This window comes from Lithobates pipiens, unplaced genomic scaffold (assembly GCF_037356315.1).
Source record: "Lithobates pipiens isolate NorthernLeopardFrog02 unplaced genomic scaffold, aLitPip1_a1.2 Scaffold_10, whole genome shotgun sequence".
Taxonomy (NCBI): Eukaryota; Metazoa; Chordata; class Amphibia; order Anura; family Ranidae; genus Lithobates; species Lithobates pipiens.
In genome coordinates this window covers 53,373,836-53,400,715 of record NW_027507686.1, presented here as the reverse complement: position 1 = coordinate 53,400,715, position 26,880 = coordinate 53,373,836, and the positions used below count along the sequence as shown (strand labels likewise).

General features: G+C 43.5%; 2 protein-coding genes across 2 annotated transcripts in view; one reads left to right on the top strand and one right to left on the bottom strand.

Moving 5' to 3' along the window:
* OGFOD1 (2-oxoglutarate and iron dependent oxygenase domain containing 1) overlaps nt 1-3,613 on the bottom strand; it is a 34,504-nt gene extending 30,891 nt beyond the window's left edge. The window contains exon 1 of the mRNA XM_077455043.1: nt 3,365-3,613. Within this exon, the coding sequence (XP_077311169.1) occupies nt 3,365-3,521 (157 nt within the window). The 5' untranslated portion in view covers nt 3,522-3,613. The remainder of the gene's footprint in view (nt 1-3,364) is intronic.
* An 84-nt stretch (nt 3,614-3,697) lies between these two features.
* On the top strand, nt 3,698-26,117 carry NUDT21 (nudix hydrolase 21). Its single transcript, XM_077455056.1, has 7 exons — nt 3,698-3,838; nt 14,999-15,199; nt 17,038-17,101; nt 20,206-20,295; nt 20,393-20,468; nt 22,981-23,095; nt 25,845-26,117. The coding sequence occupies exons 1-7, from the start codon at nt 3,723-3,725 to the stop codon at nt 25,864-25,866; spliced, it is 684 nt and encodes a 227-aa protein (XP_077311182.1). The 5' UTR covers nt 3,698-3,722; the 3' UTR covers nt 25,867-26,117.
* Nucleotides 26,118-26,880: the final 763 nt, after the last annotated feature.

The window sequence follows — 26,880 nt, the reverse complement described above, 5'->3', positions numbered from 1 at the left end:
CATCAATAATGCAAAAAAAAAATAAAAAATGATATGCCATAAATCTAACCTCAGAAAACAAACAAAAGGGAAAAAAAGCATATTTATGCATATATAAAAAAAGAATAGTAAGAATGTTGCAATGACCTCAAGGGTTCATCATTGGTACCATCCAGATAACACAAGGTGAAAACGGGGTTCAAGATCAAGCCCCCGGGTTGGCCCGTGAAGGAGAAGGACTCTAGCTCCTCCAATTTTGGATATCTCGTTTGTGTACTGCTTTGGTCCTTTCCCCTCACGGGCCGCCCAGGGCTTGATCTCAAACCCAGTTTTCACCTTGTCTTTTCTGGACTGCATAGGACTAATGAAGAACCCTTGAGGTCATGGTATCAGGCCGCGTACACACGCGCGGACTGTTCGCCCAACTTTGTCCGTCAAACAGTTTCGGCAAACAGTCCGCTCAAAATTAGCATGGACGGACATGGCCACACACGACGGACGAACAGTTTGGTGAAACCGTGCGCGATGACGTGAACGGCACGTACGACGGGACGAAAAATACGACGTCCTATACACTGCATTATAACTTTCGGCGTGTAAATCCTTTCTGAGCATGCGTGGAACTTAGTTTGACGAACAAGCCTACACACGAGCGGACTGTTCGCTGAAACAAGGTTTCAGCGGACAGTTTTTCGGAAATTCCGTAAAACCTTGTTCGTCAAACTGTCCGCTGAAACTGTCCGCTGAAAGCCCACACACGAGCGGACTGTCCGCCCAAACACTGTTCAGCGGACAAAGTTGGGCGAACAGTCCGCCCGTGTGTACGCGGCCTCATTCTAACTATTCCCTTTTGTTTTCTGTGAGGTTAGATTTATATCATATAAGATTTTTTTGGGGGTTATTGATAGTTGCAATTTTGTATGGCTATTACACGTGGATACAAGTGAGGTCTATAGGGTCCTGAAGAAGTGCAGGCTCCTGCAAAGCACATCGACCATACTAAATCAACCACACAAATGTCTTAACTGGAATATGTTAGGTTGATGGAAGGAAGACCTTTTAAGCCCCGTACACACGAGCGGACTTTTCAACATCCAAAGTCCGACGGAATGATTCCGTCAGACTATTCGATCGTGTGTGGGCTGCAACGGACTTTTGATGCGCAAAAGTCTGACAGACTTTTGAAAATGGAACATGCTTCAAATTTTTCTGACGGAACTCCGCCGGACCCAGTTCCTACCGAAAAATTTGCTCGTGTGTATGCTATTCGGACGGACTAAAACGGACGCTAGGGCAGCTATTGGCTACTGGCTATGAACTTCCTTATTTGAGTCCAGTCGTACGTCATCACGTTCGAATCCGTCAGAGTTTGGTGTGATTGTGTGTGGCCAAGTCCGCTCAGTCGAAAAGTCCATCAGAACTCTGTCGGAACTCCGGAAGAACTCCTTCGGAAGTCTGTCGGACATAAGTCCTCTCGTGTGTACGGGACTTTACACTTGTTAAATAAAATTAAGCAAGAGCTGAAGGGATATACGGCGGATAAACTGTCTTGGTTTGGCAGGATAAATGTGATTAATATGGTGACTCCACCAAAAACCTCAAACCCTCACGATAAACATCCCAAAGGCCTACTTAATAATCTAATCTAATTAGGAGATTTGTATGGAAAAACAGGAATCCTTGCATCTTCATTGAGACCGAGGTATGGGGGGGGGGGGGGGGTACTATATCTCCTGGATTTTGAGAGGTATCATGAGGCAGCAGTGCTATGGGAGGACAATTGATTGGCTTTATGGTACCGCTCAGAAAAAAAATGGGTATCATTGGAAGTCCATTAGTCTTTCCCATGTGCTAAGCTCCCTGATAGAACAAAGGGGTTTTGGGAGGGCGTGCACAAAATGTTGAAGTTGCCTATATCTCCAAACACCATTTCTCTCTCGTAATTCAGATATTGAACAGAGGGTATTCCCATTCAGAACATCTTTTAATCTTAAACTTTCTGAAAATGTCCACCTCAGATAGAAAAAGGTGAAAACGGGGTACCATAAAGCCAATCAATTGTCCCCCCATAGCACTGCTGCCTCATGATACCTCTCAAAATCCGGGAGATATAGTACAACAACCACCATTTTATTCTCTAGGGTCTCTACTAAAAGAATATATATATATATATATATATATATATATATATATATATATATATATATATAGATAGATAGATAGATAATGTTTGGGGGTTCTAAGTAGTTTTCTAGTAAAAAAAAATTTAATTCTTTTAACTTGAACCCAATAAATGTCAGAAAAAGGTTTAGTGTTTAAGTGGTCAAACCTTCCTCACATACACAAAAAGTCTATTCCATTGACAAATTGTTACAATGTTTCTAGTTAAGTTCACTGCTAAAGAATGTTCTGATTCTTGGCAGACTGCCCGGATTTTCTCTGCTTTTCTTTTGACGGCTGTGGCTTCAGAAGAGCAAAGAGAATTCTTCTTCAAGATCGCAACAGAAAAAAAAACAAAAAAAAAAATGCGATAACAATTCTTGACAATTAATCGTGCAGTTCTACTTAGGGATGTCATGTATCATGTTTGTTGTGATTAACTAGTTATCTATTTTTGTATGTCGAGATTTTTTGTTATGTAATAAATTTTTGTCTTTTCTAAAGATGAATAAAAACAACTTAAACTAACTATTCCCCTTTTGTTTCCTGTAAGTTTAGATTTATGGCACATCATGTAAGATTTTTTTTATTAGATTTTTTTTTGGGGGGGGGGGGGATTATTGATAGTTGTGTGATATTTTGCTTATTTTAGTTGAAATTTTGTATGGCTATTACATGTGGATACCAGTGAGGTCTATCGGGTCCAGAAGAAGTGGGGGCTCCTGCAAAACACGTCAACCATACTACATCAACCACACAAACTTCTCAACTGGAATATGTTAGGTTGATGGTGTAACTAAGACCTTTTACATAGCAAATTGAGTGTTTTTAACATATACCTGGATATATCTATTATGTTTTTAATGTGGATTTTTGTAGTAAAAATGTATATATATTAATGTGTATAGCATTTGAGGCATACGTAAAGTCCCATACAATATGTCCTTTCTCTGCATTTTGACATTAGAGCTGATGCCTACCCAGGTAAGAACAAGGCAACCTGGTAGCACAGGAAGGTAAGTATCAGATGGTGAGGAGCCAATCAAAAGTCTGGCCCTTGACCTACCCCCGCACTTCATTCCCCACCTGATCCACCAGGGGGCTTTGCTCATCCACCTGACTCCACCCCCAGGGGGGCTTTGCTCATCCCACCTGACTTCTCCCATCCATGGGCTCTGCTCCTCCACCTGACCCCTTCCCTCCCCCACTTCTCACCCTCACTCACCACACTGCGCAGTCTCCTGGCTCTCCCAGACTCTCCTCACCTCCTCTCGGTCGGTCTTCTCCAGTAGTGACACTGATAGTTCAGCCCTCACCGGCCCTCTCGCCTTCTTCTTCCCCCCATTGCTCCCTTCTCCTCTCTGCCTCCTCTTCCCACTCATTACTCCACTCTCCCACCTCTACACACTACACTTCCCAGAACCCCCTTCTCTGCGGCGCACTCTGATGATGCTCCTCTCCCCGCTGCCGGAAGTGACGTTCTGCTCTTTCCGCCTCACCATTGTCGGATCTGTGAGCGCTCGAAACTCAGAGAAGAGGCGGCACCGGGGCCCAGGCAGCAGCAGCTCTCCTCCCCGACCAGCATGTCGGTGATCCCGCCGAACCGCTCGCAGACAGGCTGGCCCAGAGGGGTGAACCAGTTCGGGAACAAATACCTGCCCCAGACCAAGCCACTCACCCTGGAGCGGACCATTAACCTGTGAGTCAGAGGGGGAGGGTACAGTCCGGCGTGTTATTATTCCTGTGTACTCTGAGGGGGGATTTACTAAAACAGGAAAGTGCAAAATCTGGTGCAGCTCTGCATGGTAGCCAATCAGATTCTAGCTTTACCTTGTTCAATTAAGCTTTGACAGTACTATCTGGAAGCTGATTGGTTCCTATGTAGAGCTGCAGCAGATTTTGCACCCTCCAGTTTTAGTAAGTCACCCCCTTGTGTTGTAGTATAGATAATAGGGGTGAGAAGTCAGTGTGTGGATGGATGACATTTGTACTATTGGATGGACTGGGAAGGGTTACAACCTCTGGTAGCTTATGTTTTTGCTGTCTGAACATTTCCCCTCACTTCCTGTCCCTGAGACACAACAGGAAGACAGAGAAATTCTTCCAAAGAGAGAGAGAGAGGGGAATTCTCCTCTTAGTGCTCATTTACAGGGGCAGAAACAACGCTGCATCTCGGTGTGTACAGCATATCGCTTTGTACGCATCTAAGCATCACTATACTAATCAATGAGCCCATACATACAGCCGTATATACCGGAAATATAAATATGCCCATGTGAATGAGCCCATCATAAACCTTACAATCTGATCATACAATCTTTGTATGATCAAATTTAGATTTGCTAAAACGATGTTATGTGATGACCTACCTAATCTACCCAACCAATCTGTGTCCATTCAGGTAGGCCCTTGTGCTTCGTAGTTGTTGGTAGATCTAAAGGAGATTGTACAATCAGATTGTATAATGTGCGGTAGACCTGCACTATTCTGGCCAAAATGAGAATCCCAATTTATTTATAAATTTTTTATTTATTTTTTGCTTAGAATAAAAAGATCACGATCCTCGCGACGTAAAATCTTTCACATTATACAAAAATTTCCAAAAAAATGGCATTTGAAAGACTGCTGCACAAATACAGTGTGACATAAAATATTGCAACAACCACCATTTTATTCTCTAGGGTCTCTACTAAAAATGTGTGAAAAATGTGTGTGTGTGTGTGTGTGTGTGTATGTTTGGGGGTTCTAAGTAATTTTCTAGCAAAAAAATGATTTTAACTTGAAACCAACAAATGTCAGAAAAAGGTTTAGTGTTTACCGTATATACTCGAGTATAGGCCGACCCGAATATAAGCCGAGGCCCCCAATTTACCCCCAAAAAAACTGGCAAACTTATTGACTCGTGTATAAGCCGAGGGTGAGACATGCCTGTCCATCCCTGTGTGTGTGTCCGTCCATCCCTGTGTGTCCGTCCGTCCATCCCTGTGTGTGTGTGTGTCCATCCATCCATCCATCCCTGTGTGTGTGTGTGTCCATCCATCCATCCATCCCTGTGTGTGTGTGTCTCCATCCATCCATCCCTGTGTGTGTGTGTCTCCATCCATCCATCCATCCATCCCTGTGTGTGTGTGTCTCCATCCATCCATCCATCCCTGTGTGTGTGTGTCTCCATCCATCCCTGTGTGTGTGTGTGTCTCCATCCGTGTGTGTGTGTGTGTGTGTGTGTGTGTGTCCAGCCTACCTGTGTCCCGAGCCTCCGTCCCGTGCCTTGCCTCCGTCCCGTGTCGTGCCTTGCCTTGCCTCCGTCCCGTCCCGTCCCGTGCCGTGCCTTGCCTCCGTCCCGTCCCGTCCCGTGCCGTGCCTTGCCTCCGTCCCGTGCCCTCTTCGTCGGCGCCTCGGCGGCCATTGTAAAATTCAAAAGCCGCGCCTCCGCCTTCGCCTGTGATAGGCGGAACACTGAATTTCCCAGCAGCCTGTGTTCCGCCTATCACGGACATCGTATCATCCTCGTCCGTAGTACGAGGATGATACGATGTCCGTGATAGGCAGAACACAGGCTGCTGGGAAATTCAGTGTCCCGCCTATCACAGGCGGAGCCGGAGGCGCGGCTTTTGAATTATAGAATGGCCGCTGTCTGTCTGCTCGACACGCTGATCGAGCGGGCAGACAGCGATGACTCGAGTATAAGCCGAGGGGGGCACTTTCAGCCTCAAAAAAGAGGCTGAAAATCTCGGCTTATACTCGAGTATATACGGTAAGTGGTTAAACTTTCCTCATTTACACACAGTATATTCCATTGATTGTTACAATGCTTACACTTAAAGAGGGAGTCCAGCTACTATTTTTTTTTCTTCCTTTCTTTTGATGGCTGTGGCTTCAGAAGAGCAGAGAGAATTCTTTGCATATTAAAGGGGCTGTAAAGTGAATTATTTTTTTTTTTTTTATTTTTTTTTTTTTTTAACAATAACAAACATGTTATACTTACCTCCACTGTGCAGCTCGTTTTGCACAGAGTGGCCCCTAACCTGCTCTTCTGGGGTCCCTCGGCGGCTGTCTCTGCTTCCTCCCGCAGGTGCTTCTCACGTTCATGCCAGCTCCCTCACATGGCGAGAAGCAGCATCTGCGGGCACGCTCCCGTGATACAGCCGGCGGCTATAGCCACTCGCTGTATCACACAGCCCCACCCCCCAGCGCTCCGCGTCAGTGGATGTGATTGACAGCAGCGCCAGCCAATAGCTGCGCTGCTTTCCATCCATCCACTTCAGCCAATCAGCGGCCAGGCTGAATGGTGGAAAGGACGACGGGGACGAGCACGGGACTTTTGAGGGGTCAGGTAAGTAAAACGGGGGGACTGGGGACGCAGGCACTGTCAGATGTTTTTTCACCTTAATGCATAGAATGCATTAAGGTGAAAAAACATATACCTTTTACAACCCCTTTAAGAATCGTGAAACACTTTTAGTCAAGATCGCAACAGGGAAAAAATTTTGATAACAATTCTTGACGATTAATCATGCAGCTCTAATGTGCAGTGAGCTTCAGACAGCTGTCCCTGGAACAGGCGACCTCATTGGACTATTTCCTCTCACTTCTTGTTCTGGGGTCAATACAAGATTTTGGCTTTTCTGTCTTGGCAGAAATTATCAAAAGGAGGGGTAAATATCCCCACTGGGGGCTCAAACAGCAATACAAAACAGAGGGTCTACCTTCCCCCCTACTCCATCTAAGCAAAGGTTGCCTAGAGATAGATTTTAAATCTTTTGTCTGGTTTTTAGTTGTCTGTGACCTCATTACGACAATTTTCCTTCTTGTCCCTGTGACACTCCAAAAGAAGCAGGAGGTGTGGTTATCCCCGGGATACAGGGAAAGGAGTGGTGTAGTCATCTGAAGGCCTCACACTAAGGATGAGCTCCGGCGTGTTCGCACAGCCCACATGCAGAGTCCGCCAGGAAGTCGGCGCCGTGCTAATCACAGGCAGTGAGACATTTCCCGGTCTCTGCAGCCCTGCATCGGGGCAATGTTTCACCGCTTGTGATTATCGCAGCGCCGACTTCCTGGAGGGCTCTGCATGTGGAGTGTGCGAACACCCCGGAGCTCATCCTTACCTCACACCAAATAGGAGGTCTGGCTATCCCCTGGACACAGAGGAAATGGGAGGTGTGGTCATCCCTGGTAAATACAGGAGATGGGAGGTGTGGTCATCCCTGGAATAGGAAGGCACAAATAGCAATAAAAACATTAAACTTTCCAAACTGCCTGCTCTACTAAAAATACATTTCTATCTCTTTTGGAGAATTCTCCTTTAACGTATGTCTGCAAATGAAATGAGTAGTAATCTCACTAATGAGGACATAGATGGAATAAATAATAAATAAAAAAACAGAGAACCTGGACTTAATGAAGCACAGTGGACCAACACCAGCAAATGACATGGCTCCCCAAATCAACACAGATTGTGGAAACTTCACACTGGACTTCAAGCATCTTGCAGCATGTGCCTCTCCATTCTTCCTCCATACTCTGGGTCCTTGGTTTCCAAATGAGATGCAAAATTTGCTCTCATCAGAAAAGAGGACTTTGGACCACTGAGCAACAGACCAGGTCTGTTCTTTAGCCCAGGTAAGACGCGTCTGACGTTATTTGGTGTTCAGTAGTGTCTTCACAAGAGGAATACAACATTTTGAAGCTCATGTCCAGGATCCGTCTTGTGTGTGGTGGCTCTTGATGCACTGACTCCAGCCTCAGTCCACTCCTTGTGAAAGTCCCCAACAATTTTTTGAATGACCTTTTCCTGACAATCCTCTCCAGGCTCCGGTCATCCCTGCTGTTTGTGCACCTTTTTCTTCCACACTTTTCCCGTCCACAAAACTTTCTATTAATATGCTTTGATACAGCACTTTGGGAGCATCTAACTTCTTTTGCAATTACCTTTTCAGGCTTTCCCTCCTTATGGAGGGTGTCAATGATGGTTTTCTGCACAGGTCAGCAGTCTTTCCCATGATTGTGATTCCTACTGAACCAGACTGAGAGACCATTTAAAGGCTCAGGAACCCTTTGCAGGTGTTATGGCTTAATTAGCTGATTAGAGTGGGACACTTTGAGCCTAGAATATTGCACCTTTTCACAATATTCAAATTTTCTTAGATTGTGGATTTGGGGTTTTCATGAGCTGAAAGCCAGAATCATCACAATTATGACAAATCGTGTCTTGAACTATCTTGCTTTGCATGTGATGAGTCTATCTCATATATTAGTTTCACCTTTTAAGTTGCATTAGTGAAATAAATGAACTTTTCCACGATATTCAAATATTTTTTTTTTTTTTTGAGTATCACCTGTACTTACCCTATTACTTGCTCCCCCAGCAGCTGGCACTTCCCTCACTATTTGATGCACCTGGGATGCGTTTTCACCCTATTACAATCCCCTAAAAAAAAAAAAGTGCATTCAGGTCCGGTTCACACCACTGTGGGTGAGAGATCCGGATGTGATTCGCACCGCACTGCAGTGCAAATCACATCCGATCTCCGTAGCGATGCGAGTTCAGCCATACAGATAGTATGGCTGAATTCGCATCGCTCCCGCCGCAAACTCGCACGGGACCCTTTTTTTGGTCCGCAGCAGAATCGGATCGCATGGGTGTTCACACCATGCGATCCGATTCCTGTGCGAGTGTGCAGATCGCACTGCGATATGCGGACGGATCTGGGGGTGTCATTAACATTTCATTGACACTCCCAGCAGTCCGTATAGGGCAGTGTGAACTGCCGGCGGGAGGCATGCGATGCCGGAAAATGCCGCGGATTCGCAGCGTTCCCGCATCACTATGGTGTGAACCTAGCCTTAAGGGGTTAGTTCACCTTTTCTTTTTTTTTTTAGATAACTTTTTCAAATAAAAATCCTACCTCTTACAGCAGAGCAGACTCCACGTGCATAGGTAGGGAATGAAGCTGAATGCTGGATCATGCAGTACAGGGGCTGTGCATCTTAAGCAGGACAGAGAGGAGGCCACTGGTAAAAGCAGCTTGCAAAGTAAGCATTCATTTACAAAACAAAGGCCTGCATATTAATGTGCTGGGAAGCTAATGCACACATTTTTTTTGCAAGTGTCATTAAAGGGGAACTTATTCTTTAGTTGCAACGGGGCTCCAAAATAAACTTTTTCTCAAGGCCAGACTTTAGGAAGAACTAGAACTATATCCTAAAAAATCTAAATTGAGTCATCCAAGGTGTCAAGTTCGTGTAACAATTGGTGCAGTTTTGATCCGTGAGTCCATAGTGTATTTAGAAAAAAACAACGCTTTTTATGCTGTTTGTGCTGGCTTGTGGCTCCACCCAGCCTGAAGCCCAATTTGTGGGCATTCCTGTAGGTAAGCTACAGCCAGAGCAGTAGTCACAGCCCCCTCTCTTGCAGTGTTTCAGCTTATCCTTCCAGCACTGACTGTGCACAGTTGTTTGTATACTTTCCACAGGCCACTAAGTTTACTTGAGTCCAGGTGACAGAGGTTGCCAAGGAGGAGGTTATATAAACTCTCCCACCAGTCAGCGCAGCCTGTGTTTACCAGCAGCCGGCTGATCACACAGTTCTGCCCAGGGTGGATAAGATTTAACCAGTTGCCGACCGCCGCACGACGATGTACGTCGACAGCATGGCACGGGCAGGCATAAGGGCGTACATGTACGTCCCTGCCTTCCCGCGGGTCGGGGGCCCGATCGGGCCCCCGCCCGGTGCCTGCGGCGGTCGGTTTTCGTGCGGGAGCGATCCCGGACGAGGGGACGGCCATTCATTCATGGCCACCCCCTCGCGATCGCTCCCGACGAATGAAAATCCTTCGTGACATCACTTCCTCTCCTGTGAGGAGAGGAAGTGATGTATTCTCTCCTCCGTGTCGGTATTTTTCGTTCCGACACGGAGGAGAACGGATCGGTGAGTTGCACCAACACTCTACACAAACAGTAGAACATGCCAGGCACACTCACACCCCCCCTTTACCCCCCGATCACCCCCCCAATTACCCCTGCCCCCCAGTCACAGTGACACCAATGTCATTTTTTTTTTTTTTTTTTTTTTTTTTTTTTTTTTTTTGCATTGGTGTCATTTGTGACTGTAATAACTGTTAGGGCAGTTAGGGTTAGCCCCCTTTAGTTCTAATGTACCCCCCTAACCCCCCCAATAAAGGTTTAACCCCGTGATCACCCCCCGTCGCCAGTGTCACTAAGGCTGGGTTCACATTGCAGCGGTTTATGAGAACGAATGTGATTCGCACCGCACTGCAGTGCAAATCACATCCGATCTCTGTGCGATTCGAGTTCAGCCATTCGCCGCACCCGCCGCACCCGCCACACCCGCCGCACCCGCCGCAAATTCGCACGGGACCCTTTTTTTGGCCCGCAGCAGAATCGGATCGCATGGGTGTTCACACCATGCGATCCGAGTTTGCAGATCGCACTGCGATATGCAAACTGATCTGGGGGTGTCAGTAACATTTCACTGACACTCCCAGCAGTTCGCATAGGGCAGTGTGAACTGCCGCCGGGAGGCATGCGATGCGGGAACCCGCCGCGCATTCGTGGCGTTCCCGCATCGCTCCAGTGTGAACCCAGCCTAATAAGCGATCATTTTTCTGATCGCCGTATTAGTGTCACAGGTGACGCTAGTTAGGCAGGTAGGTATTTAGGTTCGCCGCAGCTTTTTATAGCGCCAGGGACCCCCATATACTACCGCATAAAGCCCCCTGATTGCCCCCTAGTTAACCCTTTCACCAGTGATCACCATATAACTGTTACAGGTGACGCTGGTTGGTTAGTTATTTTTTTATAGTTTCAGGGCACCCGCCATTTATTACCTAATAAAGGTTTAACCCCCTGATCACCCGGCGGGTGTCATTTGTGACTAATAACTGTTAGGGCAGTTAGGGTTAGCCCCCTTTAGTTCTAAGGTACCCCCCTAACCCCCCCAATAAAGGTTTAACCCCGTGATCACCCCCCGTCGCCAGTGTCACTAAGGCTGGGTTCACATTGCAGCGGTTTATGAGAACGGATGTGATTTGCACCGCACTGCAGTGCAAATCACATCCGATCTCTGTGCGATTCGAGTTCAGCTATACAGATAGTATGGCTGAATTCGTGTCGCACCCGCCGCACCCGCCGCAAACTCGCACGGGACCCTTTTTTTGGTCCGCAGCAGAATCGGATCGCATGGGTGTTCACACCATGCGATCCAAGTTTGCAGATCGCACTGCGATATGCGAACTGATCTGGGGGTGTCATTAACATTTCACTGACACTCCCAGCAGTTCGCATAGGGCAGTGTGAACTGCCGCCGGGAGGCATGCGATGCGGGAACCCGCCGCGCATTCGTGGCGTTCCCGCATCGCTCCAGTGTGAACCCAGCCTAATAAGCGATCGTTTTTCTGATCGCTGTATTAGTGTCACAGGTGACGGCAGTTAGGTATTTAGGTTCGCCGCAGCTTTTTATAGCGCCAGGGACCCCCATATACTACCGCATAAAGCCCCCTGATTGCCCCCTAGTTAACCCTTTCACCAGTGATCACCATATAACTGTTACAGGTGACGCTGGTTGGTTAGTTATTTTTTTATAGTTTCAGGGCACCCGCCATTTATTACCTAGTCTCACTAGTGTACCCCTAAATTTAGGGGTGTCTACTTTCCAAAATGGGGTCATTTGGGGGGGGGTTTGTGCCATCTTGGCATTTTATGGCCTTCAAAACTGTAACGCCCTTAGAAAGCCTGAGGGCGGTGCTTGGTTTTCGGGGCCCCGTACGCGGCTAGGCTCCCAAAAAGTCCCACATATGTGGTATCCCCGTACTCAGGAGAAGCAGCAGAATTTATTTTGGGGTGTCATTTCACATATGCCCATGGCATGCGTGAGCAATATATCATTTCGTGACAACTTTGTGAAAAAAAAAAAAAAAAAAAAAGTTTGTAATTTTCCCGCAACTTGTGGCAAAATATAAAATATTCCATGAACTCAACATGCCTCTCAGCAAATAGCTTGGGGTGTCTACTTTCTAAAATGGGGTCATTTGTGGGGGTTTTGTGCCATCTTGGCATTTTATGGCCTTCAAAACTGTAATAGGTAGTGAGGAGTGAAGTCAAATATTTACGCCCTTAGAAAGCCTGAAGGCGGTGCTTGGTTTTCGGGGCCCCGTACGCAGCTAGACTCCCAAAAAGTCCCACATATGTGGTATCCCCGTACTCAGGAGAAGCAGCAGAATTTATTTTGGGGTGTTATTTCACATATGCCCATGGCATGCATGAGCAATATATCATTTAGTGACAACTTTGTGAAAAAAAAAAAAAAAAAAAAAAAGTTTGTAATTTTCCCGCAACTTGTGGCAAAATATAAAATATTCCATGAACTCAACATGCCTCTCAGCAAATAGCTTGGGGTGTCTACTTTCTAAAATGGGGTCATTTGTGGGGGTTTTGTGCCATCTTGGCATTTTATGGCCTTCAAAACTGTAATAGGTAGTGAGAAGTGAACTCAAAAATTTAGGACCTTAGAAAGCCTGAAGGCGGTGCTTGGTTTTCGGGGCCCCGTACGCGGCTAGGCTCCCAAAAAGTCCCACATATGTGGTATCCCCGTACTCAGGAGAAGCAGCAGAATTTTTTTTGGGGTGTCATTTCACATATGCCCATAGCATGTGTGAGCAATATATCATTTAGTGACAACTTTGTGTAAAAAAAAAAAAAAAAATTTTTTTTTTGTCATTATTCAATCGCTTGAGGCAAAAAAATAAAATATTCAATGGGCTCAACATGCCTCTTATCAATTTCCTTAGGGGGTCTACTTTCCAAAATGGGGTCATTTGGGGGGGTTTTGTACTGCCCTGCCATTTTAGCACCTCAAGAAATGAGATAGGCAGTCATAAAATAAAAGCTGCGTAAATTCCAGAAAATGTACCTTAGTTTGTAGATGTGACAACTTTTGCGCAAACCAATAAATATACAATTATTGACTTTTTTTTTACCAAAGACATGTGGCTGAATACATTTTGGCCTAAATGTATGACTAAAATTGAGTTTATTGGATTTTTCTAATAACAAAAAGTAGAAAATATCATTTTTTTTCAAAATTTGCGGTCTTTTTACGTTTATATCGCAAAAAATAAAAATCGCAGAGGCAATCAAATACCATCAAAAGAAAGCTCTATTTGTGGGAAGAAAAGGACGCAAATTTTGTTTCGGTACAACATTGCATGACCGCGCAATTACCAGTTAAAGCAGCGCAGTGCCAAAGTGTAAAAAGACCTCTAGTCATTTACCAGCAAAATGGTCCGGTCTGAAAGTGGTTAAATTATGATTTAAATCACCAGTAAGAAGGCTTGATTTAAAGTGACTAAATTTAAATCATCATTTTTAAAGAGCAGCTGTTGTCTCTGTCCGCAGCGGCTCCTCCACTGACCTGCTGTTGACTCACACAGTCCAGTTCACTTTTATGGGGTGGTTGATGATGCGCCAGTGACACAACAAGGTAAAGGGCATGGCAGCAGCAGGTGAGTGGATGCCCACTAACAGGCGCTACCATGGTGGATCTGAAATGAGAGGTGCTCTTTAAATGTAAGGACTTATTCTTGCTGGTAGTTAGAATCTTATATTTGTAAACAAAATGAAGGTTTTCTATTCAGAATAATAAGCTGTCAGGTTAGTAAAACCGCGATATCCGAACCGATTCAATCATACAGTTTTGTAGTGTACATAGATTTGTAAAACGATGGGATAAAGGAATATTCCTGAACTTTTTTTTTATCTTGTGGTTACTGTGAAATTGTGTGAACGTATCAATGCAGTGCAGGGCTTTGATTCATTGAATGAGTTTACCAAAAATGAAAATATTGCAGAATATACAGCCTTGTGATATATAACTAAGCTCCATTTCATGCCGAATAATCTAAATTATTAATGTATCTTAAATAGAAAACTCTCTTTAGATAGATTTTTACTCAAAAACCTTTTATTAAAATACATTTGATAAAAATCAAAAAAATCTGATAAAACAAAAAAAATTTGATTTATATCCACTCTGGTTCTGTCAGTTCTGAGTGCATGTGTGTGAAAAATTAGATCTGACTCCCCCCCCCCCCCCCCCCCCTTACTGTGCTGAATGGCGCTCATCTCCAGTATGTGCCTGCTGCCAGAGCAGAGTGCTGTCATTAAGACCTCATTAAGTATTCTCCCTTTTGAGCAGTGTGGTCAAACAGTAGTGAAGGGGGATATCGTCCAACCAAAGTGCTAAGTGACTACAGCATTGATTCCTTTGTTATGGGGCTGGGTGCCAAGCCCCAGCCAACAGTGAAACTGTTCAACCCCCTTCACACTGAGGCGCTTTACAGCCACAATAGCGCTAAAAATAGCTTCTGCAAAGCGCCTCTCCTTTCACATTGGAGTGGTACGCTGGCAGGACACTCAAAAAAAAAAAAAAAAAAATCCTGCTAGCAGCTTCTTTTGAGGTGCTGTGTATAGCACCCCTACCCATTTAAATAAATGGGCAGTGGCCACAAAGCGCTGCTGCTGTGTCACCTTTAACCCTTTAAAAAACGCCCACTAGTGGGCAAAAAACTACGGTAAAGCGCCGCTAAAAATGGCGGCGCTTTTACACTGAGCAGCGCCAGGCATCTGCGGTAAAGTGCCCTTACTTTACTAGCCATTTTAGGAAGTTGTGACATAACTTTGACTCTTATGGTTTATGTACATCAGGTATATTGTACTGTATTTCAAGATTCTGATAAAATCTTAAAGAAACTTAGTGCATCATTGCTCAGATTCACAAAACTACAGTGAGGAGAATGTCTGTCTGTGTGTGTTATCTGATTTTATTCTACTTTTGTATTTTCAGATATCCTCTTACAAATTACACATTTGGTACAAAGGAGCCTTTATATGAGAAGGACAGCTCTGTGGCGGCCCGGTTCCAGCGAATGCGGGAAGAGTTTGATAAGATTGGAATGAGGCGCACTGTGGAAGGGGTTCTGATCGTTCATGAACATCGGCTACCTCATGTCCTCCTACTGCAACTGGGAACCACATTTTTTAAGCTGTGAGTTGGGCGTCCAGCATTTGTTTTACATTGTAGCGAAATCCTGCTGCTCACAGCTAACGTCTGGCTATAGTACTCGGACTGCACTGTGGATAATGAGATGCACGCCTGCCACTGCTGCAGAGACAATATTTTGGACAAATGATCGGATGGCTGCACCTCTCACTCAAAAACTTGCAAAAACTTTATTGATGTATACAAAAGTCCATAAAGACAACCAACGCTGACAGGCAGGGGAAGGACAGAGCGGTTGACACGTTTCACATGAAGTACATGCTTTATCAAAACCAACAGCGTGGATGTTCTGCATTGAGTGAAAATGCAGCTATCTGATCATTCGTCCAATATTGTTTTACATTGTGCGTTTTCTCATTGCCATTGTAAAGTTAGTGTAGCAGTACTTATTAGTCACAGTAGTTTGGAACTGTAGAAGTACGAAGTCAATGAGCTAAAAAGCGAAAGAATGTTTGCACCCACACTTTAGTCTGGGTTTATATTGTTGCTCTGCATTCATTTTGGCACCCCAATGCACTTGCATTGCAGTGCACCGCAACCCACAGCATTACATTTTCATCTGTTATGGTGCACTGCATTACAAAAAATTATGCATGCACCTTTATCGGTGCTTTAGATCGCCTATGAAAATGAATAGGCTGCTGTAATGCAACACATATTAGGGCAGGCATGTCCAAAGTCCGGCCTGCTGGTCAATTGCAGCCCATGTTCCGGTTTAATACGGCCCCCTGGTAATTTGGATATACATATCTTTTGTGGCCACAAAAGATATATACTGTATTTATCAGCACTGCCTCAGAAGGGGCAGGGAGGGGATGGGATGGGTGCAATCGGATTACATACAGGAGAATCTCCTGTTTACTTGGTGGCATCTGTAATAGGAATCCCATCTCCTGGGTTGGCATCCTGGCTCCTTCTTTGTCTATCGTAGGAGGTGGGACTTTGTATTAGAAGCCACCGAGTAAACGGGAGATTCTTCTGCATGTAATCTGTTGGCGCTCTTCCTGCCCCCCCTGTCCCCTCCGGGCTGCACTGATGGCAATGGTGAGGCTGCACTCAAAGGAATGTGTGAGGCTGTAGATGGGCACTGATTGGGCTGCATTGATAGGCACTGACCCTTATTTTGCTTCACCTTTCCTCTTTATTTAAAATTTAACTTTTCCTGAAACTTGGTTCTGAGTGGCACTCAGGGATTCATTGGGGGCCACAAAAGAATGAAATAATATATATATATATATATATATATATATATATATATATATATATATATATATATATATATATATATATATATATATATATATATAATATATTAGCTTATGCAAACCCTATAGCAAAATTATGTGGTGTATGCTGGGTATAGTATTCACAAGGGGCATTGCCAAGATGCGTAGACTGCACCTGAAGCCTCTGTTAGCTTACAAGTGGGTATGGTTGATCTATGTGGGGTGCACCCCCTAATTTTGCTATAGGGTTTGCACAAGCTAATTACATAAACCTCCATGCGTGGACAGTTCCATGCAGCCCTCTAGTGCCTGTGCAATATTGTAACTAGCCAGCTAGGAAGAAGAGATATAAAACCATATTGCCATGTTGATCTGTCACCTGGTCCAATTATAAATAGCACTGTCTTCCTAGATATACTGCTTTGTGCATAGTGGAGTACCCCAGGTTTTAAGAATCCTGGAGTGCTCCAGAAGGCAGTGAATGGACCTAGCAGATGTGTAATATTAAAATGGCCACAGGTTTGCCTTATCACTAATTTTACATTTTGTGAATGATTATCTTACATTTTCAGCATATTCCTTTTACTTTTTTTGCAGACCGGGGGGTGAACTGAATCCAGGGGAAGATGAAGTGGAAGGGTTGAAACGACTCATGACAGAAGTATGTCATCATTTTAAAACGCTTGTTCAGTGTTGCCAGCAAACTTAGACTGGAAATAAATACAAAGGTCACTTTGCTACAATGTACAAAATAGTGAGTGTACAGCTTGTATACCAGTGTAAATTTGCAGTACCCTCAAAATAACTGAACACACAGCCATTAATATCTAAACTGCTGGCAACAAAAGTGAGTAAACCCCTAAGTGAAAATGTCCAAATTGGGCCCAAAGTGTCAATGTTTTGTGTAGCTACCATTATTTTCCAGCACTGCCTTAACCCTCTTGGGCATTGAGTTCACCAGAGCTTCACAGGTTGCCACTGGAGTCCTCTTCCCCCTCCTCCATGACAACAACACGGAGCTGGTGGGTATTGGAGACTTTGTGCTCCTCCACCTTCCATTTGAGGATGCCCCACAGATGTTCAATAGGGTTTAGGTCTGGAGACATGCTTGGCCAGTCCATCACCTTTACCCTTGGCTTCTTTGAAGGTAGGGGATCATGCTCTGCTTCAGTATGTCACAGTTCATGTTGACATTCATGGTTCCCTCAATGAACTGTAGCTCCCCAGTGCCGGCAGCACTCATGCAGCCCCAGACCATGATACTCCCACCACCATGCTTGACTGTATGTAGGCAAGGCACACTTGTATTTGTACTCCTCACCTGGTTGCCACCACACACACTTGGCACGATCTGAACCAAATGTGTTTTTCTTGGTCTCATCAGACCACAGGTTATAGTTCCAGTAATCCATGTCCTTAGTCTGCTTGACTTCAGCAAACTGTTTGCAGGCTTTCTTGTGCATCATCTTTACAAGAGGCTTCCTTCTGGGATAACAGGCATGCAGACCAATTTGATGTATTGTGTGGCATATTGTCTGAGCACTGACAGGCTGACCCCCCCCACCCTTTAAACCTCTGCAGCAATGCTGGCAGCACTCATACGTCTATTTCCCAAAGACAACCTCTGGATATGATGCTGAGCACATGTTCTCAACTTTTTTGGTCAACCATGGCGAGGCCTGTTCTGAGTGGAACTTGTCCTGTTAAACCGCTGTATGGTCTTGGCCACCATGCTGCAGCTCAGTTTTAGGGTCATGGCAATCTTCTTATAGGCTAGGCCATCTTTATGTAAAGCAACAATTCTTTTTTATTTTATTTTTATTTTTTTATTCTTAGAGTTCTTTGCCATGACGTGCCATGTTGAACTTCCAGTGACCAGTATGAGAGAGTGAGAATGATGACGCCAAATTTAACACACCTGCTCCCCATTCACATCTGAGACTTTGTAACACTAATGAGTCACATGACACTGTGGAAGGAAAATTGCTAATTGGGCCCAATTTGGACATTTTCACTTAGGGGTATACTCACATTTGCCAGTGATTTAGACATTAATGGTGTGTTGTTATTTTGTGGGTACAGCAAATTTACACTGTTCTACAAGCTGTACACTCACTACTTTACATTATAGCGCAGTGTAATTTCTTCAGTGTTGTCACAGGAAAAGATAGAATAAAATATAAAAAAAAAAAAAATGTGAGGGGTGTAGTCTTGTGAGATACTGTGTGTGTTTTTATAAACAAAGCAGCCCCCTCCTCCTCTTCTGGGCTCCCTTGTCGGCACTCTTTGCTCCTTCTCTTCTTGCTGCACTACTATAGGAAAACACTATCTATGGGGGCGCACCTGCAGGCTCACTCCGATGCTGGGCAGTGTGTGTCTGACACACAGCTTGGCTCCACCCCCTGCTCTTTCTTCACAGCATTTGATTGACAGCAGCAGGAGCCAATGTCTCTGAGCTTATTAGAGGGAGAACCAGTGTTGTTACAGACGGGCACAGTGCTATATCGATCAGGACTCGGGTAAGTATTTGGGGTGGGGGGGTTGGTTCAAGGTTTTTTACCTCCTGATACACCACTTTCAGCTTCCTTAGTTTACAAATAAAACTGTATTTCAAGATGATTGTTCACGTGATGTTTTCACTGGATCTTCAAATTACTAATATCTTTAGAATACAAAACATTTTTTTTAACTCCTAGAGATACATGGATTGCTTATTCTAATAAGTCATCATGAGAGTTGGACCTTGGTTCTCTGTCAAGTGAGCATTGGAATAAACCATGATGGTGAAACTTCAAGCAAACACTAATTGCATAATTCAATAGCAGATTTTGTTTGTCTAGCTGCCAAAGATTAATTTTGGTAAGCCAATTTTGTGAGAAACACAACAGGTACTAATCAGGAAATGACTGCTACTTCCTGGGTCAGGGGTAACTGCTTCTTAGCTCAGCTGCCTGTTCATTGAGCAGATGTGATGATGATGATTAATTGACCAGACTAAAGGCAGAAAGGTGACACAGGAAGCTGTATTGCTGAACCTGCAAATAATTGTCATCTGCTAGACTTTGCAGTGTGGTAGAGGTGGGGAAATGCACAGACTTACAAACCCTTGGGTGAATAAAACCGTAAATGTGTATATGCGTTTCAACTGTGTGTTAGCAGTTCTGCCTTCATATTACATGGCTGTCCACCCCTTAAAACAGACCAAATGGTTACTTTTAGGGAAATAGTGCATAATCCCATGGTTTGCTTTACAACATAGCCAGCATACCCTAGAACAGTGATGACGAACCTTGGCGCCCCAGATGTTTTGGAACTACATTTCTCATGATGCTCAACTACACTGCAGAGTGCATGAGCATCATGGGAAATGTAGTTCCAAAACATTTGGGGTGCCAAGGTTCGCCAGCTCTTCCCTAGAATGTGCAAAAAATGTAAATTGTGAAGATAAGTGATTCACAATACCGTGCAGTCACAGGCAAGTCTGTCCAGATACATTTTTGGAGATTTATTTAATCTGGCTTTTCTCCCTTTTCTGTCTAGTTAACAGCATTTTTGGGGGGAAAAAATGATAAATGTAGCAGCCTGCATGTTTTTCCTCAGTTTTCTTGTTTATATAATTTATACATCTGTCATAGAAACGTGAATCATATATAAAGGGATGATAACTGCGTGCTGTTCATAATGCTTTTATACATTTTGTTTTATTTTATTTTTTGTCAGTGCCATTTTGTAAAATGTTTTTTTTTTTTTTTTTCTCCTTTGTAGATTCTTGGCAGGCAAGACGGGGTGCAGCAGGACTGGGTAATAGATGACTGCATTGGCAATTGGTGGAGGCCAAACTTTGAGCCCCCACAGGTCAGTAGTGCAAAAATTTCAAACGGATATGTGTTTAGTTTGTTACCCCAAAAAAATAAAGAAATTGACTGTTGCTTTTTTTTTTTTTTTTTTTCAGTATCCATATATTCCTGCACACATTACAAAACCCAAAGAACACAAGAAGTTGTTTCTGGTGCAGCTGCAGGAGAAAGGTAATTAAAAAATAAAATAAAAATAAAACTGTCAATGACTTTGTAGAATCTTTAAGCTAGGTAGCTGGGCTTACCAGGCACATTTAATTCAATAAGTAAGCATCTCGTCAACTTTTTTTTCTAGTTGTAAAATTCTCCACCAAATATTAGTTCAGTTCATTTGCACGTATAATTTATTAACCACAACTCCTGTTCTGAACATTCTGCTACACACTATATACATAGATGCCCCCAGAAGGCTATAAAGTGTTTACCTGTCTTGAAGAAATCACTGTTCCACGCTAGTGTGGTGTTGGGTCATGTTACCAGAGGCAAGCAGTTTTGTGAAGAAAGCAAAGCTTAATGGTGAAGACCACCAAAGTTCTGTTTGGAGTGAACATGGCTTAATTTGTGTCCCCTTTATCACTTCAGCTGAGATCAGGTGCTCAAATGATATTTATTTCTGGAGTTCAGATGTGTGATTAGATGCTGTTAAAGCCCGAAATCAGCAGTTTGTTCAGGGTATTTATTTTTAGACCTCTTTTTACCCTTAATGTATCCTCCAATAATGAAAAAGTCACCTTTAATTTGGAGGAGAAGTGACAGACATAGATATGGTGTTGCTGCTTAGTATTAAGAATCCATTGAAACTGGCTTTGGGCCTCAGAAGTGGCTCACAGTTGTACTTGCAACCAGCCTATTGGGGATTAGAGTCATGTATATGAATTTGAGTTTGCCTCCTTAACCAACCACATTGGGGATGGAAAGTATTCAGACCCCCTTAAATTTTTCACTCTTTGTTATATTGCAGCCATTTGCTAAAATCATTTAAGTTCAAGTTTTTTCCACAATGTACACACAGCACCCCACATTGACAGAAAAACACAGAAGATGGAGAGATATCACCTGGTCCTAAGTATTCAGACCCTTTGCTCAGTATTTAGTAGAAGCACCCTTTTGATTTAATACACACCTGGATTTGGGGATCCTCTGCCATTCCTCCTTGCAGATCCTCTCCAGTTCTGTCAGGTTGGATGGTAGACGTTTGTGGACAGCCAGTTTTGGGTCTCTCCAGAGATGCTCAATTGGATTTAAGTCAGGGCTCTGGCTGGGCCATTCAAGAACAGTCACTGCGTTGTTGTGAAGCCACTCCTTTGCTATTTTAGCTGTGTGCTTAGGGTTATTGGCTTGTTGGAAGGTAAACCTTCGGCCCAGTCTGAGGTCCTGAGCACTCTGGAGAAGGTTTTCGTCCCAAGATTTTAGAAAATGGCTGCAATATAACAAAGAGTGAAAAATTTAAGGGGGTCTGATTACTTTCCGTCCCCACTGTATAATAGAAGATTTTCCAGCAATGACCTGTACGTTGTCCATAGTGGGTAAAGCAACTGGTTTACTGCAAAGGATTACCAGTAATTCATTTTGTCGTAATGCTGTCATTTAGAAACCTGATTAGCCCTGCATAGGTGTCAAAAATATGTATAATATGTAATTTCAGGTCCTTTTTCAGGAGATAACAGCAATAGTTGAGTGTGGAGAGTGCAAGTACAATCAGGTTATGGTGCCTCCCATGCATGGGACGTGTTGTTTTACTAACTATGTACAAGTACAGTTTTAAATATGTTTTTTTTTAAGTCACTTAACCTCTCCATATGTGATTTACTGAAGGGAATGTGACTGTTAACACTTCAGAGAAGTTTGCTATTAATGAGTTAGAGACAGCATCATTTGCCCATGCAGGACAAAGTTACATTGGGGTTGATTTACTAAAGGCAAATCTCCTCTGCACTACAAGTGCACTTGGAAGTGCAGTCGCTGTAGATCTGAGGGGAGGCTCTGCTGATTTTATCATCCAATCGTGCCAGCAAAAATTTTGTTTTATATTTTCCTTGCATGCCCCCCCCTCAAATCTACAGCAACTGCACTTCCAAATGCACTTGTAGTGCAAAGTGGATTTGTCTTTAGTAAATAAACCTCAGTGTCTCCTACCCCTTTATTTTGACCTTGTCTGCGCTCCCTTGCAGCTTCTTCCCTTAGGCTAAATTCATATCTATGCATTTTTTGTGCTTTTTGCATTTTGCAGATTTGCACTACAGAATGTTCCATAAGAAACCATGTTAAATGGACTGTAGTGCAAATCTGCAAAATGCAAAAAGCACTAAAAATGCATAGGTGTGAATCCAGCCTTACTGCAGATGGTGCTAAAAGCTGTGGTTTTGGTAACCTGGGGGAGTGTTGTCACTACTTCAGTCATATGACTGTGCTCTAACCTAGCAATTGGCTGCTAGGCTCAGGCAATTTTTCCCCAGAGAACAAGACACATGATGCCCCATACCTGAAAGTACTGGATACTTTTGACAGGAAGGCATCACATAGCAGCGAAGTTGAGTATAACGGTGTCAGGGGAAGGGGGGGGGGGGCAGCTTTGCTGAGACACTGTGGCTTTACCCTACACAGATCAGAGGACAATGTCTATTTTAATGTAGAGCTACAGCCTATCACTAAAATTGAGCAAGTTTTGTGTTGTATTTTTTAGCACTCTTTGCAGTCCCGAAAAACTACAAACTTGTTGCCGCCCCTTTATTTGAATTGTATGACAATGCACCAGGCTATGGACCCATCATTTCCAGCCTTCCACAGCTTCTCAGTAGGTAAGTAAAGCAGAGCTCATTGCATTATATGCAGAATTTCTTAGAATATTGTTGTAGATTTAGTTAGCTTTACCTTTCTAGAAACCATAGTAATAATCCAGAAAAAGGTTGTTGATAATGAAGCGCAAATAAGCTTAGGTGTACATCAGAGCAGAAAGTCACTGTCAATAGGCCAAATGTTATACCTGCATAAATATAGGTTAATTTTGTAAATGCTATTGGACCTTATGGACAATCGTTATTTTACTTTATTGCTAAGTTGGAAGCGGGTGAAAAATTAGTGGCATTAAACACTTAAAGGAAATCTTCACTTTCTGTTACCATGGACCATTTGTAATCCTTATGCTTGCTAGCATTAGTAAATGGATAGGAAAGTGTATCATATTTACTTGTTTTAAACTTGCACATTCTCCTGCTCACAGCCTGTTTCTAGCCATTTTGTTACTATTAACTCAGTGATCTTGTGCCCTCCTAGTGCCTAGATATGTGGTGTGACTGGATTGCAGGCTAACTTTTTTTTCTGCTTGCCTGCCCAGTCTTCATCATATGCATTGAGTACAGCATGTTTTCATTGTGAAAACAGAGTGGGTTATGCACAATGTGAACACTTATGAGAATCTCGGAAGCAGTGATCTTACTATTGCTCTGCAAACTGAACAAAACCAGTAAAAGTGGACTGTCCCTTCCTTCTCACCATAGTAAGAGCTCTACAAAGAAATTGGTTTCCTGAGGCAGCTGAGACTCTCATGCAGTCTATCAATGTTGCCTTTAGGAAACCCATTTCTTCTCAAATTTTAAAACTTGGCTCCTTTGAGAAACTCTGGATGATACTGCTTTCTGACATTTCCAAGTGTGTCCCCCACTAAGTGCTTTGGTTCCTTATGCTGATCCCTACATCACTACAGGGCATAGTAGTGACATATGGGTTAGTGGGAGGAACCACAGTACCCAGTGGGGGATACACTGTTCAAGAAGCCAAAAATTTCAGATGACAGCACCCAGAGCTCTTCAAGAGAGTAATATTGTAATATGTCAACACAATTCCCCCAGTACCTCTGTTTTATAGGGTGGTGCTGTTGTTAAGTTTACAACCTGGCAATGGGGTGGTTTTAAGGTCTAGACTGATAATTTTTCTATAAACAGGTGTGAAGGAAACCTTCTCTGGGAGCCTAAACCTGTCCTCCCCTGAGCCCTAACATCACTGGGTATTTTCAATATTTGCACAATTAGCAGCTGGACGCTGCGTTAAAGATTTCGAAGCTGCGCTAAGGGTAATTTTTTAGGCAAACAAATGGCCCCTGCCACTACCTATAACTGGCCTTCACAGCAAGGAGCACATGGAAGGGCAAATGCATAAATGACAGAACATTCCATAGCTCAAGTCACCAAGTTTAGGCAAAGGTAGGCTGGACATACACTGTTCAAATTGTTGCAGGAAAGAAATTTGCATGATTTCCCCATCAGCACATATAGTGCTGACACTGAAATTCCTCTTGCTAAACAATTGTATTCTCCTGGTGGCGTAAGCCTGGAGAAGACGGTGATTATCACTAGCGGCTATATTAGCCATTAGCGATGCTCTTAAGCAAATCCGGCAGGCTGGTTGTACCCAAGTTGATCAACTTGGTACATTCAGCCTGTCCATTAATGTTTCGAATCTCCTGCTGAACCCGCCGAGTTTCGAACAGTGTATGGCTGAAGACAGCGGGTTTACGTTTTTGTTTAATTTCCTTTAATCTGCAGAGAACTTATCTATTGTGAGTGTAGCATTTGGCTTTATTGAACAGTTTTTAATGCAAGATAATGAGATTTCTCCACTGTAGTGCTGTCGGGTTATTTTCTAAATTCTCTTGGGGTTGCTGCATACGTCCATCTTTATAGTCTCGTTTTTACATTTACCAAAACTATGTTGTAATGAGGGAAAAAAACTATTGTTTGTACAATCTCAATGGCTTGAGGCTCCATGCACACTGAGCTTAGGAATCCGTTCTCTTTTGTACAGACTAGTTTAGGAGAGTTTCTTTAAGGGTGTTTTTTTTATTTTTTTATTTTTTTTCTGCCAGTAAGCTCCAATCAGAAACGTGAACCAAAAGGTGTTGTTTTTTTTTTTTTTCTGCCTCTAAAATTTGAGCTCAAAATATGCCTGTAAACAGCCTAATGTACATGGAGCTGCTTCTACAGGCAGACTTTTAAACCAGTGTGCATGGAACCTAAAGCTTTGAACACACAATCGGACTTTCCAACAACAAAACAGTGGAATTTTGTTTGAAAGATGTTAGCTCCAACTTGTCTTGCATACACACGGTCACACAAATGTTGGCCAACAATTACGAATGTAGTGACGTACAAGACGTATGTGATATCTCCAATACGAACGCTAGTTTTACAAGACCAAGTGCTTCCGGCTCGTACTTGGTTCCAAGCATTGCGTGTTTGTACTTTGGCCTTGTGTACACTCGATTGGAAAGTCCGACAACACACATTTGTTGGTGGAAAATTTGAGCATGCTGGCCAACATTTGTTGGCGGAAAGTCCGGCAAAAAATGTCCGATGGAGCTTACACATGGTCAGACTTGCCGCCAACAAGCTTGCATCCAATATTTCCCATCGGAAAATCCGATCGTGTGTACGCGGCATTACCGTTCTCCAAAAAAATACAGTTTGTGACCATAGATCGGAGGGTGATTTCTATGACACCATTTACATCAGCAGTAAACAAGAAGCTGAAATCTTTCTAATTCTTTGACAGGTTTAACTTTATTTACAACTGAGCAAGCATGAAGTCTGGACAACATCATCTGGGTGAAGCGGTCTCTGTGAGCACAGCTTTATAATGTGGGAATCCGGGCAAAAAGGATTTTTTTTCCTCTGAATCCACATAACGATGTTGCTGTTGGAGTACATAGACTGTATGCAAAGTTATACAGCAACAATATTTGTTAGTGTTTTTATTTTTTATTTCCATTGTGTTTTCAGTATGTGTTAACTCTGTTTTCTTACACAATTAAAAATGATTCTTTTCCTCTGTCTGTCAGTTTATTATGTAATGCATATATAGATATCCCTGCATCCTGGGACCTGTGTATTGTAGGCTAACTGAAATGGCAGCTCTACCTACAATCCAATCTAAGCATACTTCACCCCTTTTGTTTATCTGTACAGAATAACTGAAGAATGTTACAGATGTGCCTGTTGGCATGTGAACCACTGGTGTATGCTACCTGTAACTCACCCACGCATCAAATCCTTCCTCTAAAATCTGTCATGTGGTCCTCCCTTAAGGAGCTGGGGAAAAGATGCCCTTTGATAACCACCCAAAATATCCCTGCCACAGGGCACTGCACCTGCATATGGATCTGTTTTGACCTACAGCGACTGGTCTAGTTGGCACTCCACCTAAAAAAAAAAAATGGGTGAAAGGAGAGCTCATAAATAGGCCAGTAATTGCCCAAGTGGTCTGGCACATGGTGCTGTAGCCCATGCTTAATACATGTTCAGCTTCATTTCAAACCAGGAACAGAACTACTTTGAAACTGCAGTTGGTATTAGGATCCTACGTTCCATCAGATGGTATATTCAGCTAAATCAGTGATTACTGCTTGTCATAGGTTGGCTATAAAGTCATGAAGCCATATATTTGCTGCAAGTTGCACTCTGGAATTAATGGATGAGCACAAACAAATGGCCACTACCCTCGTCTATAACTGGCCTTTGCAGCAAGGAGCACATGGAAAGGCAACGCATGCAAAACTAAAGAAATTGCCAGCTCAACTTACCAACCAGCC

What these genes read in the sequence shown, in the direction of transcription:
- NUDT21 (XM_077455056.1), top strand. Translation starts at nt 3,723, where the DNA reads ATGTCGGTGATCCCGCCGAACCGCTCGCAGACAGGCTGGCCCAGAGGG. An exon ending in CTGGAGCGGACCATTAACCT is followed by an intron (nt 3,839 to 14,998) that starts GTGAGTCAGAGG and finishes TTGTATTTTCAG; the next exon opens with ATATCCTCTTACAAATTACA. An exon ending in CTTCCACAGCTTCTCAGTAG is followed by an intron (nt 23,096 to 25,844) that starts GTAAGTAAAGCA and finishes ATTCTTTGACAG; the next exon opens with GTTTAACTTTATTTACAACT.